Here is a 12759-nt window from a genome sequence, read left to right on the forward strand (position 1 = left end):
TGAAGTTCAAAATCTCAATCTTCAATGAGATTCATTATCCAACCCTCTGTATGGAAGCCAAGAGATTTACCACTCAGCCACAATCCCCCACAGAATAGATATGCACACACAATATTACTTATTTCTAGTAATTTTAAAAAGTAAGCAAACAATTTTTTTATACCATACACAATGATTAATTTAAATACATCTATTGTTTGTTGAATTAAAAATAAACATTTTTTTAAAAAGCAGTTATTTCTGAACACACAATGATTTACACTTGAAAAAAATAAACTCAATGATTTATTCACAACAAAGACTATTTTGTTTGCCCCAGTCATGTATAATTATAGTGTTAGAAGTACAATTATGCATTGTTAGTAATAGCTAATAAAAGTTATTTTTTACCTTTATAACAATTTCTTTAAAAAAATATGGCTTTAATGTTAAGGTCTGTTTCTAAAATTGACTAATATATACTTTCCATGATTGGTTAATTCTTTAAAAAAAAAAAAGAAGAATTTAAAATAAGTAGTTCTTATAATTATACTTTCTTGAAAATAAAAAAAAACCACATGCATATATTAAGGCTAGCAAGGCACAAACTTCAGTGAGACAGTTGTATGAAATACTATTATCTGTTATCAATGTATATGGTTCAATAGTCTAAAGATATCAAAATGTCCTAGTTTGACAAATTCTTAACACAAGTGAAAACAAACAGTATAAAACTAATGAATCTGTTCAGTGTCTGCAACAATGCCCAAGTTAATACAATTTAAAATAAAATATACAAGAAAAGTGTTTTAAAAAATACCCAAAGAGTATATTCTTTATCATATTAACTGCTTCATAATCTTTATTACAGAAAATTAGTTACAAAAAGAATCAAACAGGTTACTGCTTGTTTTTTTTAGGGATAATTTTTTATCCATAAGTTATTTCTTCCTAATCGGAAGCAGGGAGGAGAAAGATGTTTCATGAGATAACAATTACATTTGTATTCTTAGTTCAATTCTACATTTTTGAAGATGTAAATTATTTTCCTACAAGAAAATATAAGTAAAAAAAACATATACAAACAAGTACTGCATTTGTTTACCATATATATTACATTATAGTCAATATCTTTCAAAATATCACATCAGCTGCCTGTTATAACTTATCCCAGCAAGAGACTTTTCTTTCAACTGGCCTAGGAATACAAGTAATCAAATAGTTCAAATAGACTATTGACTAATGAGTGGATGAGTGTGGATTGTAAAAATAACCATTAAAATGATTAAAACCATAATATAAGGCCCACTTACTTTATGAAAGAACACTTCATGATTAACAAAGTAATAGCCATCTTCCCTTTTTTTATTCATGCTACACAACTGTAGACTGGCGACACTCTGTGAACCAAACACTTGATGAAGAAATGGCTCATATTTCTCTGCTGACACTTTTTTAAATCCTGTGGAATGGTTTAGTCATTTTAGCTTTAGAGTCAGCTTCAGAGGGAGAAAAATCCTGACACCCATATAATGATTAATTTATTTAAACATTTTAGAATACAGAATACACAAAATCCAATAAGCTTCTTCAGATCTGTTTTAGACTTTAGCAGTTAAGTAATTACTCTTAATAAAACTCAAGACAATTTTGAAAGACAAAGCCAAGCCCTCGACACAAAAATCATATTGATGTACTCCTTGGTCATGGTGATATTCCAGTATGCATAAAAATCTTTGCCTCTAACTGCAGAATTAAAACAGAGAATCCAAGCCATGGAACTGAGATAATACAGAGGGATTCTGGTACTGCAGCCTTAAGCTAATACTGAAATGATACAACTTTAGTGAATGAATGAATAATTTACCTAATTTTAATAATTTTCTGTCTCCATTAAATTTAACTAAAGTCATATGAGGATTGAATTCACTTCTTGTGTCAGTAGTAAAAATGCCTTCTTCTGACATATTTTTGTGTACTTCATCTGAATTTACCAAAAAAAAAATGAAAAGTATAAATGTATGACTAATGGTTGGTCAATGCCCTTGATGGGATGGTAAGCATAGATGATGATAATTACAATCATATCATTTTTTTAAATCTAATAATTTTGATAACTTTAGTAATACTAATTAATACTGATCAATAAAATGTATACCTGACATGAAGTGTAAATGATCAAAGTCATGTGAAGGTTTCAACCCAGCAAAGACTACACGACCACCACCAAAAGCAGACACTCCTTCCATCTGCAATTTCACTTGCTGGCCACTGGTTTTGACAAGAATGGTTGACACACATTTCTCTAATGCAGCAGAAGCCCTTGTCAATGGAATTAATTTTTTTTTAAATTATTATTTAAAAAAGGAGGGATTATGATATTTTAAAAAGTTTTTTTGGACAAAATTTGTTTAATTTGTTCCACATAACATAATATTGTCTCTTATATATTCAAAAGTACTGAGTTATTTGACAAAGAAAAATACTTTTTTTTAAAGTTTGTAATTTGCTGGGTTTTTTTTCTCTATAAGATAAAATTAAATAAAGTAAATTTTAACATCAGTCCTATAGATCGCAAGGTCTGAAAGGTGAATTAACTTTTACTTTTAAATTTAGACCTTTAGATTCAATGAGAAATATTTATGTACCTTTCCACCTCTTCTTGATTAGCCAGATGCATGACCATTAGCGTGATGTGAAACTTTTCAGAGCCCACCATGGCAAGGTCTATGTTGAAATCATAACTACTTTGAATAGCAGTTTGAACCTTTTTAGCCACTTCATGAATCTGTTGATAAAAGAACAAATCAACATTAGTAGGAGTACTATGGAACATGTTAATAGGACATCTTAAATATTTTTTATGCTCTTTCACAGCTGAAGGTAAGTTAAGACTGAGGACACTCTTTACAAAATAACTGTCACACCAATTTTAAGTGTTTTGCCAGGGCAATGGCATACCTTTGGTTAGAGTACATAATTAGTGCAAATTAATTAAGAGATTATTTTGAATCATATATAAAAATCATGTTAACTTTAACTTTTAAAATCTAACCTTAGCCTTATAGCTAAAGGTTTTCTATTGATCTCATTAAAAGGGAGAAAGAAAAATTGATAAATAAATAAATAACTAGAAGAGTATCTTATCTTATAAATTACACACATTCCTTCAAAGTAGAAGATAACTACGTACTACACATTTTCATGTGTCAATTTAGTCACTCACGTTTATATAGAGACTTAAATTCTACTAAGTCATTGGTTTTCTTAGATGATTCACGCAACCCTTTCCATGCTTTAATAGCACTAGGGAAAAAGGAACACTAGAACAAATTAGTCCTAGCATACAGAATAAGAAAAGTGCCTTTATCTTTGTGTCTTTCTGGGAATTTTATTAGGTTTTATTTTTGTATTTGTAAATTGTGTTTATCATTGCTACTTAACTTTTTCAGTCTTTTGTCCAGGAATGTTTCTTAGCTTAGTGATATTGCTAATGGTGTTGTTAATCAAGTTAAATATGAATATTCATTTCTTTTAAACCTCATGGCTACATTTTGTGTCTTTTCCAGTTTCTTTATATTTTTTCTTAGTTGAGGGGTCCCTTACAGAAGAAGCAAGTAAAGTTTAAATGCTAATAGTCTACTAAAAAAAGTATCTTGAATCTTGAAACATTCCCACCTCTGGATCTGTTATCTGAACAGCCACAAAATAATTTGGGCGCTTCTTCTTGCTCTTAGGTTGGTTGGTTGGGCTGTCGACTGATTCTCTCTTGAGTGCATTGGCTTTTCTATTTGAATCTGCATAATCTGCACACTTAACAGGCTTCTATATTTAAAACAAAATATGAGAAAAGATTAAAGAAAGAAGAAATAATTTCATTTCAAGTATTTTTAAGTATAATATAAGTACACATAAAATAGATTTAAACACTATACTTCAAAATGAATGACTATGCAATAATGTGACTAAGTAATGTGCTCATTGATACATTTATATTTTACTAGCAGTACACTTCAGCTATGCCTGTTGATATGTTCCAGGCTTTAAATTGTGTATTATGGCTGGAACACCCCAAATTTTATACATCAACCTTTTTTAGCCTGTGGATTTGTCTATCTGTTGCAATGAAATTTCAGGGCCTAATCTTTCTTCTCTTTCTCTCTTTTCGCTCACTGACCCCCCCCCCCCTTTTGTTGTTTTTTAACCTGGGCATTAAATTTCTTCAATACAGACTTTTGACTTGATTTGGAAAGACCTGCTTTATAATGTGCCCCAACACATAAACGCTCTCATATTTTGGGCCCTCTAATTTTAAAAGCACTTTTACTTATCTGCCCCCCCCCCCCTGCAAACAACACATTCCCATTCCCCTTTCTAAATTTATCTTGATATTGTGTTCTCTACATAAAAAGAAATATCAATTTGGTTTTATTAATTGTAATTGTTTATTTGACCACTTTTGAATACAGCAAAATGACAATAGATCTAGATTTATCTTTCGATGCTTTTAGGAATTTTTTTTTGTTTTTTTTTTTGACAGTGTTACAATGAGTCATTCCTTGCTCTCTCACTTTCTCCTGAAAAAAGAAAAAGACAAGATCCACCTTAAGAATGCTATTGGGAAAAAGAACAAAATTGCTGTATGGAATTCATGATATTTTAAAAATTCTTTATATGTGGCCTTTTGGGGATTGCCAAAAATAAAATACAAAGGACTGATAGAAAACTTATGGTTTTTCAAGAATAGCAGTCATCAGTTTGCTAATCTGTCAAAACCAAGTCTTAGCAAGTGTTTAGGAGGGAAAAGGAACTTTTATACAAAATTTCATGCAATTCATACGATTTCTTGATCAATGAATGAGTCATTGGTATTTTACCTGAAAAGATGAATTTGCTCTGGTGACTGAGTTATATTTGCCTGAAATGTTTCAAAAGGAAAAAGAGATGAATAGAATGAAACTTACAAATAAAATAAAAAATAATTGTATTAGTTTTTAAGATGAGGACAATAAAATAAAATATCATAATATGATAATTTTTATATACCTTGTGTTAAGAAAAGATATTTTATATTTTGCACAAAATTAGTTCATATTTTCAAACTGTGCATGATAGTTATCCTTACAACACAATAATCTGGACAATTTATTTTTTTGATAGGAATTTTAGAATCAATAAAAAAGAAATTGAGTTCTGCATTGGAATGAGAAAAATGGCACCAGGCTCAGCATTAGGAAGAGCTTTCAAATAAGTACATTATGACAATTAATGACTTGCATACTAGAGAAACTCTCAATAGCAAAAAAACCAACTCTTTTTTACGTTTAGGAAATATAGTGAAAAAAAAAAAGAAAGAAATATAATACTAGAGACAAAATAATTAAGACTGAGATATTGTCAACTAACATTATATAGTCAGAAGAAATTAGTTTAGGATAGCTTCAATTTACAACTGACCATTATCTTGAAGATCTTCATTACAAGGCAATGGATCATTTGAAGGTTTCGACAAAACTTTTTCTTGAATGTCTTCTACTGTATTATCCAAAATATCACTGTAAATGCTATCATCAGAAGTGCACTGTTGTCCCTTGTCAACATCCTTCTCTATGCAACTAAGGATATTGTCTTCTATTATTTGCTTTACAATTTGTGAATGCTGTTCCTGTATCCAAGTTTTCAGGTTTAATAGAAGTGATGTTGGTAATACATGTCTCTTGCCATCTACACAGACTTGTGTATTGAAAGAACAGCACTTTTCAACAATTTTAGAATCATTCTCAACTAGTTTCTCCATGATTAAGCCATAAGGTGTATGAATCCAAATGTTTGAACATTTATTAATTAATTCACATTTAAATAGTGTACTATATTAACTCATGGCTAGTGAAAGCATCCGGATAGCTTAATGTACATTATTAACTATACACCTAGTGAAAGCACCAGATAGCATAATGTACTTGTTCTCCCAACAATCCAACATTGTATTGTCCTTTTTTTTAACATAAAAAAAAAACCAACAACTAATATATAACATAATTTACAATTGTATGATTCTTTATGGTATTATATCATCATTTTATTGACCTAGACCAATCAGGTCATTACTAACATGTATATATGCTATAGATGTCTCAAAAGTCTCTTATATCTTTATCCCAATCCATCCCATCTCCTTTTTATTTGATCACTCAAATAGCTAAAATAAAATGTATGCTATAGATGCCTTGAAAATATATCATTGCATTTTTCCTATGTTGGAGTTTAGAAGTGTTCTCCCAAAATCCACAAAGCTAAGGGGAGTAACATAGACATATTAAATTTCTTGATTTGAGGGTGTCACAGGAAATTGATTGATTTATATTTATCAGATATATTTAAGAACTTATTAGCAAAATATATTTAAAATTTGCTGAAATTATTAGAATATTGTTCTTGTTAATCATAGAAAGTTGAACATGCTTTTTAGAATTGTGTTCAGAAGCAAAATATGGATAATAAAGATTTATATCATCGACCTCATCATATTATGTTAGAAACGAACGAGTATTCAATCTCTGGCACTGCCAGCGTTGAGTTTTGTTAAAGTGAAACTAAATTAATTGTAGTCCCTTTATCAGTTTCCACTGAAACGAACGAGTATTCAATCTCTAGCACTGCCAGGGTCGAGTTTTGTTAAAGTGAAACTAAATTAATTGTAGTCCCTTTATCAGTTTTCACTGAGGAATTTTCTGGTGATGTGGCATGGAGGATTCCAGCTCACTTATAGCGAGTGGGTCCAGGAACAGGGGCGGTGCGCTGTGTATGTGGTAATGTCCACTTTCTAGCCCAGTCACTATGGCCGCCTACTACTGGAAGCCCTCAAACAGGGCAGGGGTGAAGAGCTCTATGTCCAGGCCTGGTTGTTGGATAAAAGCCTTTCTAACAATCAACAGGATGATGAAGCCTTCGGCGCCGATTCCTTACTGGACTTTTTCCAAGGTGATGTGGCAGGTCTAACATACAACGAGAATTTTCCTGGGAATGTTAAGAGCCTTGAAGGTATCTATGAGGTCAGTTGTTATTATCCCCTTGGTTGATATAACAATGGGGTATATTATTATTTTGGATAACTTCTGTAAACGCTTTATATCCAAGCCTAGGTTGTTTTTCATTTCAGTTTTTCTTAAATTATATTATTATTATTATTATTATGTATGTCTTAGCTGGAAAGAGACTTTGTATATCAACTAGTTATGCTCACAACCCATGAATGATGATGAATGAGAATGTGACTAAGTATGATCCTTACCACAACTTGATCTACTGCAAATTAATTCTAGTAAATTAAAACTAGAGGGGACATTTTTTATGTCCATATTTTTGCACAGGATTTGTTTGACATTTTTGACACAAACAAGAACATGTTGATTTATAGAACGCATTTTTTAAAAACAAGATCTACTGATCTAGATTTAGATCTAGATGTTTAGATAGATAAGATCTTTTTAGATAGATAAGATATATTAAATATAGATCTATCTCTCTCTATATATATAGATCTATATATCTTATACAATCTAAAATCTTCAGCACTGATCACTGACTGATAATCACTAAATTCTCCCACTTGGAGTTGACGATAAAATATATATGAAAATTTAACCTATTATTCCTTTTTAGTTGCATAGAACAACTTAGCCATGAATTTTCATGATCAAAACCACAGCGATTAAACTTACAAAAAAAGATTTTTTTGTTCCATTTTTCCGAAATTGTTTTTGAAAGCTGAGATTAAAATGTCTTAAGAACAAAATTATACTTCTTTCTGGTTTAAGCATTTTTTATAACCCTTTTTTTTTGTGTGTAACCTTCTTTCGATCCAGTTTTTTATTTATATCTTATGCTCCTCTTCATTAGATTCGATCTTAAAAATGTGTTTGAAAAATATTACATAATATATAAATGAAAACATGTGTGTGTGTGTTTCCCTGATTGAGCAAAACTTAAATGAGTTATTCATTAGAACTTCTATTATTTGCGGGTAAAAAATACATGTAGTGATTGGGCATTCTATAGGTGACTTAAAGTAAGAAGTACTTTGTTAAAAAAAAACAACTGTATATTACTAGACTTTCATTTGAGGGATCAAAAAGAAATATATTAAGGCGGCCTAAAATTTCAAGGTTGGAGGGCTTTTTATTGGAGAATGCCAAAAAATTATAATATACGAAGTCATTGTAATGGTGGTTGTTCCACTGAATAATAATATTTAAAGAAATATTCAGGTCAACAAAGCAGAAATGTAATATTACTTTTAAAAAATGTGTGCTTTTGGAATTCAAGGGCCTATAATAATTTAAGAAGTGTGTGGTTTGTTTGTGTCTGTGTATGGTTAGCCGTTCCATTAGAAGATACATAAATAAGGTCCAAAAAGTTTGCTGGAGGTGTGAGGTTTTACTTTAAAAATGGGGTGTATCTGTGCAGGAGAAGGCTACCCAATGAACCTAAGACTAATTTAGAATTAGACAACACACTGCCAAACTATTGCCAGTGTGTCTCCCTCCCCACAAGGCAGGGTAGAACGCTCGACAAATGCTACGTAAACATTAAGCAGGCTTACAAATGGACTTGTTTGTATGTAAAACGAACAAACAAATGTAAAAGTTTGTTCCCACTTGGAGAATCTGACAATGTATTACTCCATCTGATACCAAATTACAAACCTACTCTTAAAACTACAAGAGAGTTATAAAAACGGTCAAGATGTGGTCTGAAGAGGCTGTAGAAAAACTACAAGGATGCATTGAGAAAACTAACTGGGAAATCTTTATTGAGAACTGTCCAGACATAATCGAACTAACAGAAACTGTGAACTCGTATTTATTATTCTGCAAGGAGTTAACAATTCCAACAAAAACAATACAAGTCTATGGAAACAATAAGCCCTGGATGACCAAAAAAATCAAACACCTTATTACTGAAAAGAAAACACAAGGTTGTGTACTTTCTTCTGTACTATACACTCTTTACACTAATGACATAAGAAGCATCTATGACTCAGTTAAACTCATTAAATTCGCTGATGATACTGCCATAGTCGGTCTTATTTCAGGAGTCGAAACTCAGTATCGAAGCTCGATAGTAGAGTTTACAAACTGGTGCACCGACAACTTTCTAGAACTGAATGTCACAAAAACTAAAGAACTTATAATAGATTTTAGAAAGAAAAAACAAACTATACGTGAACTGCAAATAAACACTACATCTATAGAACAAGTAAACACAAATAAATATCTAGGTGTTATCATCAACAACAAGCTTTCATGGGAAGACCACCTTGGAACTCTGACAAAGAAAACAGCCCAGCGACTCTTTTTTCTATACAAACTCAATAGCTTTAAACTAAACAAGAAGATCCTTGAGACTTTTTACGAGCGACTATACAAAATCTGCTAACATACGGAATAATTTGTTGGCAAGGCAACGCCTCATCTAAACTGTTGCAACATCTAGAAAACATCATTAAAAAAGCATCAAAAACTACACTCACAACATTACCACATTTAAAGGAACTTTTTGAACAAAAGTGCCTAAGAAAAATTGAAAAAATCATGGAAGAGAACGGCCACCCGCTCCATCAGAACTATGTCAGGTCGTCGCGAAGTGCGTGACTGCTGTTAATCAAAACAAGAACGGAGCTGTACAAAAACTCATTCGTACCTCACTCGGTCAGACTCTATCGCCGCCACTCATTGATCAGGCAACATGAAATGCACCAAGATACCTGTGTGTAGTCGCTGAATGAACTCTTTATGTTATCTGTTGTATTTATGTGTATTTTTCTGTTGTGTTGTCTTTATATGAGAAAAGAGTCCTTGTAATCACAACTAATTTCCGTAAGGATCAATAAAGCAGTCTTAGTCTTAGAAGTCTTTGTGCATTCTTTATATTAGGTACTGGGGGGGGGGGGGGGGAGTTTTATTTAAAGATGAAAGAGACAAAAAAAAGAGGTCTTATAAACTCTTATATAGTCTAGCTTATAGATTTTGAGGACCAGAAAAAAAATTCGTTGAGTAGTGCATAAGCATAATATAGTCTAACTTATAGATTTTGAGGACCAGAAAAAAAATTTCGTTGAGTAGTGCATAAGCATAATTAGCGCTACTTTGAATTATTTTTTTAACTAAAATCTACAGTATAAAAGTATTCTAAGACAAGAGGCTTCGGTCTTTAGCAATTTTTTGTTAGTTAATTAAGTTCTTAATAGTAGGCTAAGTTAAGACTTTAAGTTAGATAAAATCAAAATAGTAAATCTAGAATTAATCATTATAATACTAATACTAGTATAGTACTCAGTGCTGTACCTAGGGTCAGTATCACCAGTGGGGTAAGCTGAGGGTGTCACGCCCTCACTCCCAAGGAAAACAAAATCTCCCCCTAAAAAACAAACACCTATTGTTTTTTTGTTTCTTTATGTTGAACAATAAAACTGTAAAGATGGTTTTTGATTCTATTTTAAAATGTGTGTTGTTTTGGACATTTTATCAAAAGTGATAATATAAATTGATTTGAGAAAAATTGAGTTGAACATGTTCATTAAGATTATTTAAGAGCTACTTAAGGAAAAGATTCTAAATTATACTAGTGTTTTTCAGCTGCTTACGAAAAAGGGTAATCAAGCACTGAACAGGTTTATGTCCTGCGAAACATCATTGAGCAAAGCCTAGAATAATAGGATGTTGATCAACTTTGTAGATTAAAAAAAAATTGATAGCTTCCATCTGAATCACTCAAGAAAATAGCAAAAAAAAAAAATAAATAAAAAAAATAAAATGTTGCGTTCGCAACTCAACTGATCAGATAATTTGTTTGGGAGAGCGCCTTAAGCTCACTCAGAGTTGTCCGGGGCAAAGCCAAACATTTTTCTACATTTCTGAGCTTCAGCGTCTACATTGTATTATTTTTCTCATAAAAAGACAGAGTACAAGTCAAATCAAATTAAATTAAGAAATTTTAGGACATAATGATACTAAACTGTGAGAGACATTCGAGGTCATAATTAGTAGAAGTTGTTTTTTGGGAAAGTGCATTTTTCCGACTTGAGTGTCACCCCCGATGGGTGTCACCCGGTGCGGCCCGCCACTGCTATTACTAGATCTAAATTTATATACTTTATAATTTATAGTTAATTACTTAATAGATCTACTTTGTTTTATTTAGCTAGTCTAAACTCTAAGTACTCTAGTCTCTATAAAATAGAAAAACAGATAACATTAATCATTTAATGATTTATAATAAAATAAAATAACTTTTTCACTAGATAGATCTAGATCTATTACTAAGCTAAGTATTATAATTATTAATTATAATGAAATCAATTAATTAATTATATAAATTATTTTATAGAAATAAATTCTAGTTCTAGACTGGAGACGCTTGGGGCCACTGACTGATAGTCATAGTCTAATTAGTAGGCCTAGAATCAAATTACTAGATCTAGCACTAGGCACTAGTAGATCTGCATCGTGTGATTACTATTATATAGTATATAGTATATTATTATTACTATTACTACCCTAGTCAGTAACTACTAAACTAGTCTACTTAAGTCTACTAAAGTCTACTAGTAACTATTGTCAGTATGAGTATCTGAGTATATAATATAGATTCTATAATAATAGATCTATTCTATATTTAATATTAATACTATTGTCAGTATTGTGTAGTGAACACAGAACAGTAGTCTGAGTAGTGGACTAGCCTTGAATCTCTATTATTTATAATTATTAGTATTAGATCTAGATGTATGTAATTATCTATATAGGCCTACTGTAGACGTAGATCTATATCTAGGTCATTTCTTGTTATTGTTTTGATTCGATACTGAGGCTATACTCCTTACGGCCTTACGAAGGAGATGGTTCTTAAAAAATGGACTAGAAATCTAGATTAAACTTGATTCAGATACCTAGGCTAATACTATAGTAATATACTCTATATTCTATCTATTCTACTATTTCTAGATAATACTAAATTTGGGGGGAACGAAATTCTCAGAACAATTATTATTATTATAGCGACAAACTATAATACACTATTGTCTAGATCACACATAGATCTAGAGTCTAGATCTAGATTTTAAAACATAAGTTTACAATTTGAGAACCTGTCTGTCTTGAACCTGGTGTTAATCGCTGAATGATGCCAACTAGATCTAGATTCTAGACCTAGATGGCTTTTTCAGAATCTATAGAAGGAATTTTTGTTTACATGCCAAATTATACTTTTAAAAAGTTATATTTTAATAGATTACTTAAAAACTAAAAAAAAAGTTTCGTAATAAACCTTCTGATAGTTATGCATATTCAATATATTGCTGTAAGCCTTTAGCTTCGTTAGTTCTAAAGGCAAGAAATAGTGTATTAAATAGTGTATAAACGCATACTTAATTAATGGTTTGTTTCATGTTTGAAGAGAATCAAAGATTAGTACATCCTAGCCCGATATTAAAATTTAATTTAAAATAAAGCACATAAATATATAAAATATATAACTCACCTAATGATTCCATTATATTTTATTTAATAAGTATAGATCTAAATTATAGCCAGAGTCCCACATTAAATTTCAAGGTAAAAAGAAATTCAAGAAGCAACTTTAAGAAAAACTTAATCAACCAATCAGATCCACTTTCCAAGCTAGGAATTTCATTACCTATTATAGTCAGTATTGTGTAACAATAGATGCCAATGTGTGCGTCCAACCCAACGTCGTGTGATTAAATAGCAAAGGTGGTGG

General features: G+C 31.1%; 1 protein-coding gene across 9 annotated transcripts; it reads right to left on the minus strand.

The window, feature by feature from the left end:
- Nucleotides 1-267: 267 nt before the first annotated feature.
- LOC106065672 (uncharacterized) lies at nucleotides 268-11875 on the minus strand. 9 transcript variants are annotated; one of them, XM_056004452.1, is made up of 10 exons: nucleotides 11792-11875; nucleotides 5910-5971; nucleotides 5437-5862; nucleotides 4857-4897; nucleotides 3658-3804; nucleotides 2628-2767; nucleotides 2138-2301; nucleotides 1847-1963; nucleotides 1293-1441; nucleotides 268-1177 (listed from the first exon to the last, which is right to left on the minus strand). In XM_056004452.1, the coding sequence occupies exons 3-10, from the start codon at nucleotides 5774-5776 to the stop codon at nucleotides 1169-1171; spliced, it is 1107 nt and encodes a 368-aa protein (XP_055860427.1). In that variant the 5' UTR covers nucleotides 5777-5862; nucleotides 5910-5971; nucleotides 11792-11875; the 3' UTR covers nucleotides 268-1168. The 9 variants fall into 9 exon arrangements, with proteins under 9 accessions (XP_055860427.1, XP_055860424.1, XP_055860426.1 ...); XM_056004449.1 differs by lacking the exon at nucleotides 11792-11875 and adding exons at nucleotides 7271-7439; nucleotides 10625-10986 and having other exon boundaries at nucleotides 5437-5971; XM_056004451.1 differs by lacking the exon at nucleotides 11792-11875 and adding an exon at nucleotides 7271-10986.
- Between the last annotated feature and the right edge of the window lie 884 nt (nucleotides 11876-12759).

This window comes from Biomphalaria glabrata, chromosome 11 (assembly GCF_947242115.1).
Source record: "Biomphalaria glabrata chromosome 11, xgBioGlab47.1, whole genome shotgun sequence".
Classification (NCBI taxonomy): domain Eukaryota; kingdom Metazoa; phylum Mollusca; class Gastropoda; family Planorbidae; genus Biomphalaria; species Biomphalaria glabrata.